General features: G+C 41.2%; 1 protein-coding gene across 1 annotated transcript in view; it reads left to right on the top strand.

Annotated features, from left to right (window-relative positions):
* The window catches only part of HTT (huntingtin), a 162,453-nt gene that overhangs the window by 51,097 nt on the left and 91,112 nt on the right, over positions 1-20,244 (top strand). Inside the window, exons 12-24 of the mRNA XM_021938205.2 lie at positions 984-1,324; positions 3,947-4,070; positions 4,329-4,447; positions 5,309-5,420; positions 5,661-5,798; positions 6,591-6,749; positions 6,843-6,940; positions 8,427-8,566; positions 9,941-10,004; positions 10,265-10,365; positions 14,787-14,933; positions 17,041-17,161; positions 19,531-19,607. Of these exons, the coding sequence (XP_021793897.2) occupies positions 984-1,324; positions 3,947-4,070; positions 4,329-4,447; positions 5,309-5,420; positions 5,661-5,798; positions 6,591-6,749; positions 6,843-6,940; positions 8,427-8,566; positions 9,941-10,004; positions 10,265-10,365; positions 14,787-14,933; positions 17,041-17,161; positions 19,531-19,607 (1,741 nt within the window). The remainder of the gene's footprint in view (positions 1-983; positions 1,325-3,946; positions 4,071-4,328; positions 4,448-5,308; positions 5,421-5,660; positions 5,799-6,590; positions 6,750-6,842; positions 6,941-8,426; positions 8,567-9,940; positions 10,005-10,264; positions 10,366-14,786; positions 14,934-17,040; positions 17,162-19,530; positions 19,608-20,244) is intronic.

Raw genomic sequence — 20,244 nt, 5'->3', positions numbered from 1 at the left:
TGGGATTACAGGCGTGAGCCACTGTGCCTGGCCAGTTACAGATAGTTATCTAATGAAATTCTCTGTGTACTTTATAAAAGATGAGGATTAACTTAAGGTACTAATAACTGGATTATATGAGGGTGGTTTTGGTTGTATAATCCTATCTAAAAGAATATTTTAGCTGTAACTGAAAGTAAGACTTAAATATTTAGGGAGGAAAATCTGAATAATTCTAGTAGTAATTATTTATTTACAAAATAAAAATAGATTTTATTTTTGATTACACAAATTAAACAACAATAAAACATCACAGCGATCTAGACTAGTATAAAGGTCACACGCTTACCAACCCAACTGCCCCAGGAGTGACCACTGCCAACAGCTTCGTGTTGACCTTTTTGCCATGATTTCTATGTAGTCTTTTTTGTTTTTAAATGGTAATTTAAAAAGTCAACTAGGAAAATGTGTTAGAAGTTTATCTTCCAGGAGAATAATAGGACTGGAGTCGAGATCCGAACGTGGCTTGGAAGAAGGCAAGCCCACCCCAGAGAGATTACAGTTGTTTCTGACCACTGCTTGCTTAGAGGATCTGCATGTCTGGGACCGCCTAGTTTTGTGCCCCTGAATAGGCTGCCCCTTAATTACGAACGTCTTTATAAATTGCCCTAGCCAGGGCTTGGAGTAGTTGGTTAAGAACTTGAACTTCAGTTTTTGCAGTGAAACACTGTTTGAGAATATTACCTTCTGATAAGCCTTATTTTATTAAGATGGGTACTGTAGCGAGAGGCAGTGTGAGTGGTACATGAAGGATGCACTGCTGTCCTGCATTTCACTGTCTTCAGGATGCTATGCAGTGATGACATTTGGAAACATTTCATCAAACATTCCATCAAATGGAAACATTTGATGACGGTGGAACTTTTTGTTATTTTGCAAACCTTTGATTCCATATTGAGTGTTTTCTCTCGCCATTTGACAAATGAGTGTTTCTCTGTCTTCAGCCTCAGTGAAGGATGATATCAGTGGAGAGCTGGCTACTTCTTCAGGGGTTTCCACTCCAGGGTCAACAGGTCACGACATCATCACAGAGCAGCCACGGTCACAGCACACGCTGCAGGCGGACTCAGTGGATCTGGCCAGCTGTGACTTGACAAGCTCTGCCACTGATGGGGATGAGGAGGATATCTTGAGCCACAGCTCCAGCCAGGTCAGCGCTGTCCCATCTGACCCTGCCATGGACCTGAATGATGGGACCCAGGCCTCCTCGCCCATCAGCGACAGCTCCCAGACCACCACCGAAGGGCCTGATTCAGCTGTCACCCCTTCAGACAGTTCTGAAATTGTAAGTGTGCGGAGAGGCCTGCCATCTTTTATTTTTTATTTGAGACAGAGTCTTACTCTATAGTGCAGTGGAGGCCGGGCACAGTGGCTCACGCCTGTAATCCTAGCACTTTGGGAGGCCGAGGTGGGCGGATCACTTGAGGTCAGGAGTTCGAGATCAGCCTGGCCAGCATGGTGAAACCCCGTCTCTACTAAAAATACAAAAATTAGCTGGGTGTGGTGGCACATGCCTGTAATCCTAGCCATTAGGGAGGCTGAGGCAGGAGAATTGCTTGAGCCCAGGAGGCGGAGGTTGCAGTGAGCCGAGATCGTGACACTGCACTCCAGCCTGGGTGACAGAGCGAGACTCCGTTTCAAAAAAATAAAAATAAAAAAATAAAGTGCAGTAGCACGTTCCCAGCTCACTGCAACTTCTGCCTCCCAGGCTTGCGCGATTCTCCTGCCTTAGCCTCCTGAGTAGCTGGGATTACAGGCGGGCACCATCACACACAGCTAATTTTTGTATTTTTAGTAGAGATGGGGTTTCACCATGTTGGCCAGGCTGGTCTCAAACTCCTGACCTCAAGTGATCCACCCATCTTGGCCTCCTGAAGTATTGGGATTATATTTGTGAGCTACCATGCCCGACCCTACTGTCTGCCATCTTTTGAGCTCTTCCCTGGAGACGCAGACCTGAACCCTCCTGCTTGTTCTCTTCTTGTCTAATACCCCTAATGATAGCGCAGCTTAGCTCACTAGTGGAGAGCTTGACCTCATCTGATACCTTCACTGAAGGGAACAGCTTAGTGTCTTTTCCACTGAACACTGAGGTAAAAAATTGGAATAGTTGATTATGTGAACTCTGCTAAAATTGAGTGCATTTTACATTTTTTAAGGCCTTTTTAGGCCCTGGTTAAATAATTATTTTTAAAAATCCTGAAGGAGCCTATTATAAACAGATCTGTGGTCTTAATGAAATGTGATTAATACTGTGCATTATTTTAAGAACTTTTGACTTTTCAAAAAACTTTTACAACATTTCCCGTTTTATAGCAGCATAGGTGTAAGTACCTCTCATCTCTGAGTTAGTGGACAAGAAACCCTCGGCCGGGCGCGGTGGCTCAAGCCTGTAATCCCAGCACTTTGGGAGGCCGAGACGGGCGGATCACGAGGTCAGGAGATCGAGACCATCCTGGCTAACACAGTGAAACCCCGTCTCTACTAAAAATACAAAAAATTAGCCGGGCGTGGTGGCAGCGCCTGTAGTCCCAGCTACTCGGGAGGCTGAGGCAGGAGAATGGCGTAAACCCGGGAGGCGGAGCTTGCAGTGAGCCGAGATCGCGCCACTGCACTCCAGCCTGGGCGACAGAGCGAGACTCCGCCTCAAAAAAAAAAAAAAAAAAGAAACCCTCATGGATAGTCTAATAACGTTTGGTACGAGTCTATGTTGTTTTATACTCCATTTTATTTTCAGTTTTAAAAACTGTGGTTAAATATGTGTAACATAAAATCTACCTTCTTAACCATTTTTTACGTATACAGCTTGCTGGAATAAATAATTAAATAATGTCATGGAATCATCGCTCCACCCATCTGTGTAACCTTTTGATCATGTGACACTGAAGCTCTGTTCCCATTGAACTCTCTATTCCTCCTTCCCCGCCAAGTCCCTGGCAACCACCATTCTTCTTTCTGTCTTCTGAATTTGACTACTTTAGGTTCTCATATACTTTAGGAGTCACACCGTATTTGTTTTAGTTAGCATAATGTCCGCAAAGCTCATGCATATTGTAGCCTGTGTTAGAACTTCCTAATGTTTCAGGCCAAATGCTATTCCATTGTATGGATAGGCCACATTTTGCTTTTCCATTTCTCTGTCCATGGACACTTGTATTGCTTTCATGCTTTAGCTATTGTGAATCGTGCTGTTATGAACATGCGTGTACAAATATCTCCTGGAGACTCTGCTTTCCATTTTTTTGGCTAAATACCCAGAATTGGAGTTGCTTTTACATTCTGATTTTAATTTAAAACATTTATATCATTGAGTGTTTTACTTAATAGTATAATAGTTAGCAAACTAATATTTTGGTAATAATTTGCTGGTAGTTTTAGAGTCCATTGCTCAGTTTTTTTAGGTAAATTACACAGGACATTTCAAGTGGACATGGAACAACTTCTGATGTGGAATCATGCCCCAAGCTGATGGCTAAACATATGAAATACCATGCCCTAAATTTAGTAGATTTAGTCTTTGCAATTTAGGAGGTAACCTGTTATATTGTTAGATTTTTGTCTAAAAGCTTTGTCCTCATATTTCCAACTTGCTGTAAAATTTGTTCGTGAAGACAAATATTTTTGTATGGGTTTTTTCTTTTTTATATTAAAAAGAAATGTCCACATTGGAATTTTTTTGGAGTTTTTAGAGCTAATAGAGCTTTTCATAATGTAGTGGGAATGAGTGATCAGTAAGCTCTTAGCAGTTTCCATGCACACATTTCTGTGCATTGAAATAAATGACAGATGAGTACATTTGTGTTCTGTGTGTAAAATGTGCTCTTTCTTCGTTGCATTTCCATGTTGGAGGGCTTGTCTCTTGGTGATCACACTTCAAAATTCTCACAGCCCCCCTTGAACTGTTTAGGTGTTAGACGGTACCGACAACCAGTATTTGGGCCTGCAGATTGGACAGCCCCAGGATGAAGATGAGGAAGCCACAGGTGTTCTTCCTGATGAAGCCTCGGAGGCCTTCAGGAACTCTTCCATGGGTATGTGGACCACAGGTGACGCGCTACAAAGTGGTCTTGTATTCAGCCCTGGACATCTTAATTATGTCTTTGCTATCAAGAAGAAATCCTTTGATATTGTTTTCTGAGTTCTGAATAGCTGATGAAAATGACCAATTGAGGAATAATCATACTTTTTCTTCATCTAAATCTTATGCTTTTGAGTTATCTTAGCATAAATGTATAATTGTATCTTAAGTGGAAATTTGTCACTTAATCTTGATTTCTCTGTTTTTAAAGCCCTTCAACAAGCACATTTATTGAAAAACATGAGTCACAGCAGGCAGCCTTCTGACAGCAGTGTTGATAAATTTGTGTTGAGAGATGAAGCTACTGAACCGGGTGATCAAGAAAACAAGGTGAGGGACATAGGCTTGAGACAACTTGGTGTTTCTGAGCTTGTGTGAGGATTTAAAATCGCGCTGGCTACTATCTACTTTATTGCTTTCCCATCCCTGGGCCTTTAAATTTCCCCTTTAAATACCAGCTCTTCCCAGGCCTGTTGTTTTCCGCCTTTCCAGGTGCTACTGACAGCGTTAAGAATTGCCTTAGTTCTGCCTCCTTTGAGAGTGTGCCCCAGAGAAATCTATTCTGTACTGAGTGTTTCCTTGTCTGATTTCTTGGGCCATTCATTTGATGGCTGCGTATGGCCTTGCACCATGTTTTGGTTCTATTGAACTGTTTTAAAAGTCTCTGTTTATATTACCTTTTTACATGTAAATGTAACTGTCTTCACTTTTAATTCCTCAAGGGCAAGGAATAGCGTTTCACAGTTTCTCCCAGCAATCAGAATTACAGCCTTTGGCATCTCCCTGTCTACCCGGCCCACTTCGTCTTAGCTTTGGGCTTCCCCAGGCTGTTACCTTTCCCTGAGTAGCTTCTGCTGGTCCTGTAGAAGACCACTCATGCTTTGCTTCCAGAGCAGCCTTGTCTGAATGCCTAGTGTCAGGTGCCTTCTTACTGTGCCCACCCTCCCTGCATGCTGCATTTATCCCCTGCCACAGCCCTGGGACCCTGTGTCCAGCTGCCTCTGACTTGTCTGTTTCTGCTTGGCCATGGTCTCTGTGAGGTCAGGTGTGCATATGAGCACAGACCAGGGCATCTCTTTATCCCCAGCACCCAGTGTCTAAGTGCTACTCTAGGACTATTTGTTGAATGAACTAATGCATGAATGTATTGGTTGAGTATGAGACAAACAAGTGTCACTGTCTCCTTTCTAGCCTTGCCGCATCAAAGGTGACATCGGACAGTCCACTGATGATGATTCTGCACCTCTTGTCCATTGTGTCCGCCTTTTATCTGCTTCGTTTTTGCTAACAGGGGGAAAAAATGGTGAGTACAAAAGGGGACGTGCAGAGTTGAAGGAAATAACTAGGTTTCAGAGGTCAACTTGGTGCCCGTTTATGTATTGTGTGTAGCAGAGGCAGTAGAATCTGAGGATGAGTTTGGTTTTCACTAGCCAAGGGGAAGGGAGGAAATGATGGGAGCAGGTAGGTTACTGGGTCTGGTTTTGTTCATTTGAAAACAATCTGTTGTTTGAGGCTGAAGGTGGCTTGGGTGATTTCTTTGCAGTGCTGGTTCCGGACCGGGATGTGAGGGTCAGCGTGAAGGCCCTGGCCCTCAGCTGTGTGGGAGCAGCTGTGGCTCTCCACCCAGAATCTTTCTTCAGCAAACTCTATAAAGTTCCTCTTGACACCACAGAATACCCTGGTATGTTAAAAGTTCACATCTTATTTTCTCAGATTTAATCATTATTGTAAAAACGATTTCAGTATTGACTATTTTAGTTTTAGAGCGGTGTTTTGAGTTTATTTGGGATATTTGACCCGCGTTGTAGCTCTTCAGAAAACACATGAATAGTGAAGTTCTTTGTTTCATGGTTTCTCTTTAGATGAAACCTGTAGAGGAAAAAAATAGAAACCTCAGCACGTAAGAGCCAACTTATATACGCGTCGGATTTAAACCTAAAGCACAAATTGTGCATGGTCACGGTGGTGCTGAGTCACACTCAGCCAGGCCAGGCATTCACACTCAGGGTGAGTGGGCACCAGGACTGGCTGAGGCAGCAGTGGACCCGTGTCTGCACCCTGCCCATGCTTATTGTGGAGCCGTGTCGCTCGCTCTCTTTCTTTGGATGAGAGGGTACACTTGTGTTTTTGAATTTATATGAGGTAAGGGTTTATATATAGGGTTTTTTCTAATCTTTTTTTAAGTGGAATCTGGAATTTTAATCAGATTTACTATCTGACAGCCTAGAATTACAATCCAGAAAGTCTGTGGTATTGAGGACATATTGGCAATATGATGAATCTGTAATCCTTAAATCCTGAAACTTTTTTTTTTTTTTTAATCACTTAGGGTTATTATAGTGAAGTCATTTCTGAATTTGGATCTTCTCTTCATACATGCTCTTTTTCTCTTTCCTGAGAATTAAGCTTTTGTTTTGAGCTAGAAAGTTGATAGTAGGAAATTGTTCCATGGCTGGGCAATTTATCTCCACAGAGGAACAGTATGTCTCAGATATCTTGAACTACATCGATCATGGAGACCCACAGGTTCGAGGAGCCACTGCCATTCTCTGTGGGACCCTCATCTGCTCCATCCTCAGCAGGTCCCGCTTCCACGTGGGAGATTGGATGGGCGCCATTAGAACCCTGACAGGTAATAGCCAGTTTTTCAGCTGTGTTTTTTCTAGATATCCTTACTAAGGTTTAAGTTTACATGATGATGTTTGTTTTTTGTTCTTCTGGTTAGGAAATACATTTTCTTTGGCGGATTGCATTCCTTTGCTGCGGAAAACACTGAAGGATGAGTCTTCTGTTACTTGCAAGCTGGCTTGTACAGCTGTGAGGGTGAGCATAATCTTCTGTGGAACCATTTCTTCACTTAGTGGACATTTTATCATTGCTACAATTAAAATTGGAGCTTAATAGGAAATATTTCCATACACTCTAAAGCTGTAACCAGTAATATCCACCATGTATCCATCTCTTAGCTTTAGAAAGAAAACATTGCCAGTAAAGTTAATGCTTCATAAACTTCAGTTTAAGTTTTAATTCTCAGAATATTTGTTTGAAATAGACTTTTTCCTAAAGGATATATTTAGAAATAACCTATCATTACATGTAAAGTCTGTTGAATATGCTGGGCATGGTGACTCATGCCTGTAAACTGAGCACTTTGGGAGGCCAAGGTGGAAGGATTGCTTGAGCCCAGGAGTTCAAGACTATGGGCAACATGGTTGATCCTGTCTCTACAGAAAATTAAAAAGAAAAAAAAAAATTAATTGGGCGTGGTGGTGCATACCTGTAGTCTCAGCTACTCGGGAGGCTGAGGTGGGGGGATTACTTGAGCCCCGGAGATGAAGGCTGCAGTGAGGCGTGGCTGCATCACTGCCCTGTAGCCTGGGCAACGGAGTGAGACTGTCTCAAAAATAATAGTAATAATAATCAGTTGAATTAAAAAAAAAAAACAAAAACCACTGTGTTAGGCCCATAGTGTAGTAAGAGTTAAAGTGAGCCTTAGGGATTATTTACTCAACCTCTGTGTTTGTATGAAGTGGAATGGCCCCAATTCTTTAAGTGATAGCATGTTGAACCTTTCCATACCAGCTGGCTCGTAAGTCACAACTGGCCAGTCAACAAGAGTCAAAATTAACTAGTAAAAATCAAAGCAAAAAACTTAGAATTGTCAAATTTGTGCGATACCTCCCCCTTTTAAAATGTCATGCCTGACAGTAATTTTTCCCTAGTTTCCAGGTTTTGTTTCAGTCAGTTGTGTCTGTCTTGAGCAGAAGGAAGCGTGCTAACAGCTCAGTCTCATGACTAGCTGGGGGTCTATGTGTCAGCCATGCATATGATGGTGCCCCTGGGTGCCTGAGGCTGCAGGGGAGGGGTACAGAAGTAGGGGCCTGTTCTGTTCTCCCATGCCTTGGAGTACATAGTGATATAGTGGGGTGGTCCTTGGTGTAGGTCCCTCGTTCCTACCCTGGGTCTGCGATTTATTTAGAAGTGGTGTTGGAGCTGTGCGGCAGGCCCCTTTGTGACTGATCAATGTTTGTGAAGTTGCCGTTTGAGAATTGAAACCATGACATAAGCAGAAATGGAAGAAAAAAAGAACCAGTTATGTGAAAGGGACATATTCACTTTTAAGCTTGTATTTACTGAGATAAAATATATACCATCAATGTTCTTGAGAGGTGTGGGAAAAGTGCAACATCCTGGTTGCAGTTAAACCCAGAACGTTGTGTGTTGAAGACTGACAGTTCTCAAACCGTCAAGACGCGGGCACTGAGTGGGACTAACCTACTGCCCTCTTGCCTCGGACCTTGTGTTCCAGCATTGTGTCATGAGTCTCTGCAGCAGCAGCTACAGTGAGTTAGGACTGCAGCTGATCATCGACGTGCTGACTCTGAGGAACAGTTCCTATTGGCTGGTGAGGACAGAGCTTCTGGAAACCCTTGCGGAGATTGACTTCAGGTAAGTGAGTCACGTCCATTAGATTTCATGAACTAAGCTCAATTGAAAGTCCTGGGGTCACTTGGTATAAGGAATGATGTTATCAAGTACCCTGCCCATCAGAAATCTGAGTGGTTTAGGTAGATGACAGTGATTTTCTCCTCCCAGTGGCTTTTTGCTGAACTTTGCCCTATGCGTGGATTTTATTTTATTTTATTATTTATTTAGAGACATGATCTTGCTCTGTTGCCCAGGCTTGGATGCAGTAGCACAGTCATAGCTCACTGCAGCTTTGAGCTCCAGGACTCGAGTGGTCCTCCTGCCTCAGCCTCCCGGTTAGCTAGGACAATAGGTGTGTGCCATCACACTGGCTAATATTTTATTTTTTGTAGAAATGGGGTCTTGCTATGTTGCCCAGGCTGGTCTCAAACTCCTGAGCTCGATTGATCCTCCAATCTTGGCCTCCCAAAGTGCTGGGATTACAGGCATGAGCCACTGTACCTGGCCTAGAATTTTAAAAGATAAATAGAAGAGTAGTTTTTTGTTTTTGGATAGTCCTAGTCATTTAAGTGTTCTGGATAGTAAGAATAAAAGAGCTTAGAATTTTTCATCTTTGTCTTAAACTTTTTAAAAAACGTAGCTTATGTTAATTCTGCTTGTTTAAATAGAATATACTCATCATTATACTGAACCTAGGTAAGACAGCTGGTTTATATTTTGTTGCAATTAAAAAATGTGAGCTGTGGTTGCAGTGAGCCAAGATCGTGGCCATTGCACTTCAGCCTGGCGACAGAGCGAGACTCCGTCTCAAAAAAAAAAAAACAAAAAACATGAGCTGTGTTGGAACTTTCATTTTCTAAGAGTAAAGTTTTGGCAGGAGAAGTTTTCTGTCAGTACTTTATTTTAGAAGGGAAATTTTTATAATTCAGGTGTTTTTTTTTTTTTGTTTTTGTTTTTCCCCCCAAGCCACCTTTTATAGAGCCCTTGTGGGTTATTTTATTTAATCCTTAGAATGTTTATAAATCTGGGACTGTTCTCGGCTCCACCCACAGATAGGTGTGTGAGTGGGCAGCAAGATAGCAGGTTATGGAGGGACCAGCTCGCCCCGTCTGTGGTTTGAGCCAGTTCTGTACGGGACTTACAGAGTGTTTTGAAATAGTATTTATTTTGAAGAAAAAGAAAAACAGTTTACTGAGTGCTATCTTATTGAGTCTGGAGTTGTGAGAGGAATGCCACCTCTATTTGTTTAAAGCCATCGGCCTTTTCTGTTGTCTTGAGTAAGTGCTGCCCAAGGGCCTTCCAGGGCGCCTGACTGAGCCTGCTCTGAAGCAAGCTGGCGGAAAGTGTTTACTGAGTAACTAAATGATTTCATTGTTAAATGTGCTCTTTTGTTAGGCTGGTGAGCTTTTTGGAGGCAAAAGCAGAAAACTTACACAGAGGGGCTCATCATTATACAGGGGTAAGCGGCTTATTTTTGTGAGATGCTGTTTTACTTTCAAGGAGGTGAAAGTGAGGCTTTCCTTGTGGAATTTCTCTAAATGCATTCATCGTATTTTAGATCTGTTTATTTCACAGTTTATATCATGAAAGTTATAAGTGTGTCATATGGATTTAAGTCCAGCAATGTTGAGTTCTTTCTCACTAGCTTTCCAAAATATCTTACCTAAAATTTAGTCAAATACAAGATTATGTTTATTTTTATTATCCTTCTCTCTAAAGCTTTTAAAGCTGCAAGAACGAGTGCTCAATAATGTTGTCATCCATTTGCTTGGAGATGAAGACCCCAGGGTGCGACATGTTGCTGCAGCATCATTAATTAGGTATTTACCAGTATTTTATCTCTTTTACTTTTTTGGTTGAAGTACTAAAAGGTATGAGCATGGAAAGAGAGGGAAGAATTCAAAGGATGTAGAGCAGTATTCCTGAATTTGAGCTCATTTCAGCTATTCTGTTCTTAAACTATCAAGAAAAAAAAATCCAAAAAAGTCTAAAATTATAATTAGAAAAACAAAATACTAACCATCCATTGTAAAAAGTAATGCATTTTCATTGTAAAAATTTGGACTATAGAGAATAGCACTAAGAAGAAAAAAAATCACCTTCAATTCTGCTACCACCTGGAAGTAATCGCTGTTAATATTTTGCTGTATACTTTTTATGAGTTTCTTATTCAAAATGGGGTCAAAATTACATGCAATTGTGTAACCTAATTTTCACTAAATATTTTATTAGCATTTTTCTGTTATGAAACAGTAATTTTAGTTATGGGTCATTGTTTTACTATGTGATTGTGATAAAATTTTACATAAATTTTTTTTTGGCAATTAACTATTGTACATCAATGTTTGTGTATAATTTTCTTTTTCCGAGAATTCTTGGAAGTTGAGTTAGCAGCCCAGGCTTTGAATTTTTTTTTTTTTTTTTTTTTGAGACAGAGTCTTGTTCGTTTGCCTAAGCGCGATCTCGGCTCACTGCAACTTCCGCCTCCCAAGCTATTCTCCTGCCTCAGCCCCCCGAGTAGCTGGGATTACAGGTGCACACCACCACACCCAGCTAATTTTTGTATTTTTAGTAGAGACAGGGTTTCACCAGATTGGCCAGGCTGGTCTCAAACTCCTGACCCCATGATCCACCTGCCTCGGCCTCCCAAAGTGCTGGGATTACAGGTGTGAACCACCATGCCTGGCCAGGCTTTGAATTTAAAACAAATTTTCTAATAGCTTTATGGCGGTATAATTTACATTTCTTGAAACCTACTCGTTTTGAGTGTATAGTAAACTTCAATTTTATCACATTTCTATCACCCCAAAGGTCCTTGGGCCCATTGCAGTAACCTCCGGTTCCCGCCCCCACTCCTAGGCAGCCACTCATCTATTTTCTGTCCCTTAAGATTTGTGTTTTTGTCAGGCACGGTGGCTCACGCCTTTACTCCCAGCACTTTGGGAGGCCAAGGTGGGTGGATCTCTTGAGGTCAGGAGTTCAAGACCAGCCTGGCCAACATGGTGAAACCCTGTCTGTACTAACAATACAAAAATTAGTCGGGTGTGGTGGCGGGCATCTGTAATCCCAGCTACTTGGGAGGCTGAGGCAGGAGAATTGCTTGAACGTGGGAGGCGAAGTTGGCAGTGAGCAGAGATTGTGCCACTGCATTCCAGCCTGGGCAGCAGAGAGAGACTCTGTCTGAAAACAAAGATTTGTATTTTCTGGACATTTTATAGAACTGGGTCATAGTATAAGTGGACTTTTGCATTTGGCTTCTTTTACTTAATTTTGAGATTGGGTCTTGTTGTAGCATGTATCGGTAGTTTGTTCATTTTTATTGGTGAGAGTATTATATGAATAATACCATATTTTATCTATCCATCAGATGGATATTATTGAGTTCATGTTTTGGCCAATTTATGAATTATGGTATTGTGAACATTTGCCTACAAGATTTGTATAGGCATGTTTTCATTTCTCTTGAGTGGATAACCTAGAAGTGGATTTTTAAAAAATTTTTGGTACTTACTGTGAAACTGCTCTTCAGAAACATACCATCGTTTGTCCTTTCTTTCTTGTCTTTCTCTTTCTTTCTTTCTTTCTTTCTTTCTTTCTTTCTTTCTTTCTTTCTTTCTTTCTTTCTTTCTTTCTTTCTTTCTTTCTTCATATACACATTTTAAGAAAAATTTCAGTAGTTTTTGGGGTACAAGTGGTTTGGTTACATGGCTGAATTTTGGTTGCATGGTGAGTCCTGAGATTTTAGTACACTTGTCACCCAAGTACTGTATCTTGTACCCAATATGTAGTTTTCTGTCCCTCACCTTCCTCCCAGCCTCCCGCCTTGTGAGTCTCCAATGTGCATTATACCACTCTGTATGCCCTTGCGTACTCACAGCCCAGCTCCCACTTCTGAGAACATACTGCAGAAACATACCAAAGTATACTCCCACTACCAGAATGTGATTGTGCCTGATTCTTCTCACCAATACAAATATTTCAAAAAAAGTTAAATATATATCAGTTTTTTGGGCAGAAGTTGATACTTCTCTATATTTTTTATTTTTTTTTGAGATAGGGTCTCACTCTATGATGCCCAGACTGGACTGCATCTAGCTTACTGCAGTCTCTGCCTCCCAGGTTCAAGTGATTCTCCCACCTCAGCCTCCCAAGAAGCTGGAATTACAGGGGAGAGCCACTACTGCCAGCTAATTTTTGTATTTTTTGGTAGAGATGGGGTTTCACCATGTTGGCCAGACTGGTCTCAAACTCCTGACCTCAAGTGATCTACCTGCCTTGGCCTTCCAAAGTGCTGGAATTACAGGCGTGAGCTACCACACCCGGCTGATACTTCTTTTTAAAATAACTTACCTTCTTTTGAAAGTAATACATGTTAAATGAACAAAATTTAAGGAAAATATAAAAAAGGAAATAATCTTTATAATGAAACTACTGAAAGAAAACCAAAATTACATTTTGGTGCATATTCTTTTTCGTTTTCATCATTGTAATTTGCATTTCTTTGATTACTTGTGAGACACACTTTTCATTTACTTAAAGGTTCGTATGACTTGCCTGTTCAGAAATTTTGCAGCTTTATCATTTTCTGCAAATGATAGCAACTTCTTTTTATTTTTTTATTTTTATTTTTATTTTCATTTTTTTTTTGAGATGGAGTCTCGCTCTGTTGCCCAGGCTGGAGTGCAGTGGCCAGATCTCAGCTCACTGGAAGCTCCGCCTCCTGGATTCACGCCATTCTCCTGCCTCAGCCTCCCGAGTAGCTGGGACTACAGGCGCCGCCACCTCGCCCGGCTAGTTTTTGTATTTTTTAGTAGAGACGGGGTTTCACCGTGTTAGCCAGGATGGTCTCAATCTCCTGACCTCGTGATCCACCCGTCTCGGCCTCCCAAAGTGCTGGGATTACAGGCTTGAGCCACCGCGCCCGGCCGCAACTTCTTTTTATTTGTTTGTTTGTGGTGACAGAGTCTCGCTCTGTCACCCAGGCTGGAGTGCAGTGGTGGAATCTTGGCTCATTGCAACTATTGCCTCCTGGGTTCAAGCGATTTTCCTGCCTCAGCCCCCCAGGTAGCTGGGATTACAGGAATGTACCACCATGCCCGGCCAATTTTTATATCTTTAGTAGAGATGGGGTTTCGCCATGTTGGCCAGGCTGGTCTTGAACTCCTGGTCTCAAGCGGTTCCCCTGTCTCGGCTTCCCAAAGTGCTGGGATTATAGGCGTGAGCCACCCTACCCAGCCAATAGTTACTTCTTATATTCCAGAAAAAATTGTACTCATGATCAAGTCTCCATGAGGAAAAAGACTTTAATTAAAGATATTGCGGTTTGCAGACCAATATGATAAAATAGTTGATTGTTTCTAAAAGTATTACTGAGTAATGATGGCAGATATAAGCCCTTTTGTTTTTGTAAGAAAATGTTACCCATGTTCTGCATTTGAATTCAGTTTAGATTTGTTAGGAATCTCAGCTTAAGCTTTGCCATCTGGGAGTGTTTGGGACAATTTTGCAGACAGAATTGCAAAAGTGCCTAAGGGATGCAACTGGCACTCAGACCTGCTCCGTGCTCAGTACTCTGTGGACAGATGTTCAGCACTTGTTGATGTTGATTAAAAGGTTTAGAAAGAGAACTTTCAAAGTTGGTTTTTAATTAAAGCATTTAATAGTGTGAATAAAAAGGGACTTAATTTTATGACAGACAAAAGAAAGTACAGCACCTGGCGGGGCACGGGGGCTCATGCCTGTAATCCCAGCACTGTGGGAGGCTGAGGCAGGTGGATCATGAAGTCAGGAGTTCAAGAGTTCAAGACCAGCCTGGCCAAGGTGGTGAAACCCCGTCTCTACTAAAACTACAAAAATTAGCCAGGTGCGTTGGCAGGCACCTGTAATCCCGCTACTCAGGAGGCTGAGACAGGAGAATCACTTGAACCTGGATGGCAGAGGTTGCAGTGAGCCAAGATTGTGCCACTGCACTCCAGCCTGGGCAACAGAGTGAGAGTCTGTCTCAAAAAAAGAAAAAAGAAAATACAGCACCCAGTTATGTCAGAGTGGGTGCATCAGAGAGTGACCCTGAAATTGGAGACGATGCTGTCACGTGCTTGAAGAATGCTACCTGAGAAAGGGGGCGAGAAGTGGTGTTTGCTGGTAACCAGAGGTGTTGGCTTAGCCACCTGCAGGGAGGGTGGCCTATCACAGGTGAGTTTCATCTACTTTCTTAAGCAAATTAACCTTACTTTTGTGTTAGGCTTGTCCCAAAGCTGTTTTATAAATGTGACCAAGGACAAGCTGACCCAGTAGTGGCCGTGGCAAGAGATCAAAGCAGTGTTTACCTGAAACTTCTCATGCATGAGACGCAGCCTCCATCTCATTTCTCCGTCAGCACAATAACCAGGTATGCTGCCCCGGTGGCGTCCTCACATTGTCGGGAAAATGCCCTTTCCTGATGCCTTTCTTTAGGCTTTAATTGAAGACATTTTATTTTCTAGAAAAAAGCTTTAGCTCAGGATGTTTGAGTGTAGGTCATTCCTTTGGTAGGATATTGTCATTCTGAGGATTGACCACACCACCTCTGTATTTAAGCCCTGCCACAATCACACAGCTGTGACACTGTAAATCTTTTAATCGTTTATTACATTTCATGTGCTGACAGTTATATTTTTGTGTGTGACACTTACGTATTATCTGTTAAAAAATTTTCACTTTAGTTGTGTTACCTTTAAAGAGGATTGTATTCTATCATGCCTGTTGATTTGTAGGTGAGTGGGCTATTAAAGTCAGTGTTATTTAGGGCTATCCACTAGTTCTGTGATTTGCAATGACTCTCCTTCACATTTGTTGTGGAGCTTTTGAATATAGCGTCAAATGGCCACATATATCCCATGCTCACCTGATTCTTAGGTGAGTAGGACAGAGTGCTTTAATGAAGCTATAATCTTCAGAATTCTAGCTTGCAAAGGAGATTGCAGAAGGATAAGACTTGTGCTTTTCAATTTTGTCTTTTAAATGTTATTTTAAAAATTGGCTTTATATGATACTCTTTTTCTGCTGAGTAACAGTATTTTACAGAACTTGGACTAGATGACTTCTAAGCTTAAATGATCACTTGATGCTTTTTTTCTGAATTAGGAACTCAGCTTATCACATTTCAAAGTCATAATTCCTGAATACATAACATCTTTTTTTCATGTAAAGACTGCTTTAAAAAACACATGGAAGGTCGGGCGTGGTGGCTCACACATGTAATCCTAGCACTTTGGGAGGCCCAGGTGGGCAGGTTGCCTGAGTTCAAGAGTTCAAGACCACCCTGGGCAACATGGCAAAACCTGCCTCTACTAAAATATAAAAAATTAGCCGGGCGTGGTGGTGGGCACCTGTAATCCCAGCTACTTGGGAAGCTGGGGGATGAGAATCACTTGAGCCCTGGAGGCAGAGGTTGCAGTGAGCCAAGATAGTGCCATTGCACTCCAGCTTGGGCTACAGAGTGAGACTGTGTCTCAAAAAAAAAAAAACAAAAAAAAAAACCACAAAACAACAACAACAAAAACACACGGAAACATTTTCTTTGGCCACCTTAGTATTTCCCCTTCAGATAATTCCTTTGTTTAAACTCAGAACTGGCATTTTCTCTCTTTGAAAAGATTCAGGACAAATACTCCTTTAAGATAAGCAGAAACAGTGAAAGAGTATTTGATTATCAGGAATTTGATAGGCTTAGAATAAATTGTTGCTTCTTAATGTCATTTCAGAAGATGAATATTTATTAATAGATGCCAACTGAGATATCATTAAAATTGGTTACTACTACTTTGAAAAGTTTCCCAGTTCCAAACTTCAGCAGGCCTCTTCACAATTCAACAGTGCTTAATTGGGACTTGCGTGATAGATACGATTCCCAATTGTGTAGCAGAGTGTGCTGCTTAGCTACCTGTTCTGTTAGCATTCGTGTGTTAACTGAAAATCATAATCTCCTTAAGTTTCGTTGAGCGTCTCTGTGGACGAGACACTGTGAGGGATACAAAATCAGATTGGCTTTATTCAAACCATTGGGGTATTATTTTTATTTTTTGCCTTTTTTCCATGTGTTCTAAAGGAATTAGAGTTTGAATATAACTATAATGGGGGATAGAAATTTACATGTGCCATGAAGGGAATGCAGAAAAGTGCCATGGGAGCTCAGAAGTGGAGAAAGGAATTTTTTTTTCTTGGAAGCAGGAGTAACTTCATGAAGCATTTATTTCAACTTGGAGATAGTAGGCAATGCTGTAAGGGGAGTGTGGCTGCAGGGAAAGTGTTCGGGGCAGACTGGGAGAAAGGGAGGGAATAAATTCAGCCATTGTTATGGCATAATGATCAAAATTTATTTTCAGCCCCTCTTTCACTTAAAAGTTGAGACTGCTTAACTTCTTTTAATCTTTAATCTTAAACTTTTAAATGCCATTTGATCTTTAAAAAGATATGTTTTAATAGTATATTTTAAGTCTCTGTATTTTTCTTATTAGAATATACAGAGGCTATAACCTACTACCAAGCATAACAGATGTCACTATGGAAAATAACCTTTCAAGAGTTATTGCAGCAGTTTCTCATGAACTGATCACATCAACCACGAGAGCACTCACTGTAAGTCTCTTTCTTGATTGGTCTTAATGAAATTATAATAATTTTTCATGACTTGTATGGCCAGTTAGTTTTATGGTCATCTTATGGTGAGGTGCTTGTATTAGAGCTCTTACTTATCTGTGGGGCTTGCTAAGAAATTGTGTTTCTGTGAAAAGGATCTTAGCTTACTCCAGGAATGTAAATAACTATTTTTTTCTGATTATTAAAGTAATACATGCCAAAAGTTAAAAAATTCAGCCAATTTAGGAAGACATAAAAATGAAAATAAGCCAGGCGTGGTGGCTCACACCTGTAATCCCAGCACTTTGGGAAGCCGAGGTAGGGGGCTCACTTGATGTCAGGAGTTCGAGACCAGCCTGGCCAACATGGTGAAACCCAGGGCTCACTTGATGTCAGGAGTTCGAGACCAGCCTGGCCAACATGGTGAAACCCATCTCTACTAAAAATACAAAAATTAGCTGGGCGTGGTGGCGGGTGCCTGTAATCCCAGCTACTCGGGAGGCCGAGGCAGGAGAATCGCTTGAACGTGGGAGGCAGAGCTTGCAGTGAGCCGAGATCAAGCCACTGCACTCCAGCCTGTGCAACAGAGCGAGACTTTGTTTCCAAAAAAAAAAGAGAGAAAGAAAACTACTGTCACCTGCATTGGTAATGTATCAGAAGTTTAAAATGTCTCGATTATAATTAACTCAGTGACCTGGTAATATATACTAAGGGAAAAATATTTATAATTTACTTTTTTAATTTATTTTTATTTTTTGAGACGGAGTTTTGCTTTTGTTGCCCAGGCTGGAGTGCAATGGCACAATCTCAGCTCACTACAACCTCCGCCTCCCGGGTTCAAGCGATTCTCCTGCCTCAGCCTCCCGAGTAGCTGGGGTTACAGGCATGTGCCACCACACCCAGCTAATTTTGTATTTTTAGTAGAGATGGGGTTTCTCCATGTTGGTCAGGCTGGTCTCAAACTCCTGACCTCAGGTGATCCACCCGCCTTGGTCACCCAAAGTGCTGGGATTACAGGCGTGAGCCACCACACCTGTCTTTACATTTTTATAATAATAATTTATGTTGCTGACATTAGAAAAGAACCATAATATCCAAGAATTCAAGAACAATTAAATTATGTACATATGCTAGTGTATAGTGTGATGCTTTGGAGAATTTTTAACAATGTGGAGATATATAATCTGAATTGTAATATTGAATGAAAAAAGGCAGAATACAAACCTAGTAGGGGGTATAGTCGGATTTCAGTTAAGAAAAATAATATTTACATATATACATTCCTCACATTGGCAGATAATCACCAAGATAAATTTTGGGATTGTGGATGATTTTTTGTGTTCTTTATATTTTTCAGGTATTCTCAAATTTTCTAAAATGAGCAAGTATAACTTTTGTCATCAGAAAAAATAGTATACAAAAGTGATGTTAATTTGTTGGTGACCAGGTTAAACCTTTTTATTTTTATTATTATTTTTTGAGATAGAGTCTCGCTCTGTTGCCCAGGCTGGAACGCAGTGGCGTGATCTTGGCTCACTGCAGCCTCTGCTTCCCGGGTTCAAACGATTCTCCAGCCCCAGCCTCCTGAGTGGCTGGAATTACAGGTGCGGGGGACCACACCTGGCTAATTTTTGTATTTTTAGTAGAGGTGGGGTTTCACCAGGTTGGTCAGGCTGGCCTCGAACTCCTGACCTTGTGATCCACCCTCCTCGGCCTCCCAAAGTGCTGGGATTACAGGCGTGAGCTGCTGCGCCCAGCCAAACCTTTTTATTTTATTTGACAAAAGAAATACTTGCATGTTATAGAAAACTAAATATTGTTTGGGCTGTCTGCGGTATGGTCTTCTCTTGATTTGTTCAAAATATTGTAAACTTTGATTTGTTCAAAATATTGTAAACTTTGCTTATTTTTTTTTGTTCTTCCCTTGGTTTGTTCAAAATATTGTAAACTTTGCTTATTTATTTTTATTGTGGCTGACATGTGTCAGACACTGTTGTAGGCCTGGGATGTAAAAACAGGATTCCTGCCCTTACGGTCTCTGGAGGCTGGTCAGGGATATGATGTGGTCAGCTGGAGCTCCGCTCCTAAGGTTGTGCAGGGGCAGTTGAGAGGCGGAAGGGTGGGACAGCATTTTAGGGTGTGGGCAGCACAGGAGTCTCTCTTCATTGGGATATAATTGCCATTCCGATAACATGTATTTGAGTTGTCTAAAGTAGGAAGTTGTACCATGGTGGGACAGATATCCCGTGGTTATCATACACAGATCTCAGTTCTCATTGTTTGTACTTTTTATAAAGGGTAAAAGGAGATATAATTCAATAAACCTTTGTGGTGTTTGGGTGTGATTTTATTGTTTCTTTGTTCTATAGTTTGGATGCTGTGAAGCTTTGTGTCTTCTTTCCACTGCCTTCCCAGTTTGCATTTGGAGTTTAGGTTGGCACTGTGGGTATGTATTTTCCTCAGTATGTATTAATAGTTGTCTACAACAGTATAATATAAACGTAGTTATTAGGATGCCCTTTTTCTTTCTTTTTAAGTCTTTTATCAGTTTGGCTTTTGGAAAAATATCTGATAGAATACTTGTTTCTGCTGTATTAGTTGTGTGAGACTAGTGACAGGAGCTGTGGGAATTGAATGCCAAATGTTCTTAGGCATTTTTGGGAATTTGAGAGTGTGATCTTCAAGTTCATCTAGGGGAATTTTCATATGCTGGCAAAATACTTTTCTCATTAGCTTGATTCTTTCCAGAATTATTTGCTGCATATTAGAAGTTTAGGAACCTTTTTTCACTTAAATGTGACCTAACATATGAAATGGTGATGATTTAGGAACTACTGTACTTACATTAACAGCTTTTACTTAAAAATGATTTTCCCCCAGTAGATGACCCTACTCACATCTGGGAAATAATTTCAAGTCTTCTCCAGCATTCAGGAATAAGCTTTCATTCTGTGTATCAATTACTGAGAATGATTTTGGTGACTCACATCACATTTGAGAAGTAAACCTGTAGATTTCTTGTGTGTGTCAGTGAATAACCAGCTGACATTTGCTTGAAGTGTATTACATTCTCTGCTCTAGAA

This window comes from Papio anubis, chromosome 3 (genome assembly GCF_008728515.1).
Source record: "Papio anubis isolate 15944 chromosome 3, Panubis1.0, whole genome shotgun sequence".
NCBI lineage: Eukaryota > Metazoa > Chordata > Mammalia > Primates > Cercopithecidae > Papio > Papio anubis.
Note: the sequence above shows the minus strand (reverse complement) of the source record. Positions and strands in the feature narration are given on the sequence as shown.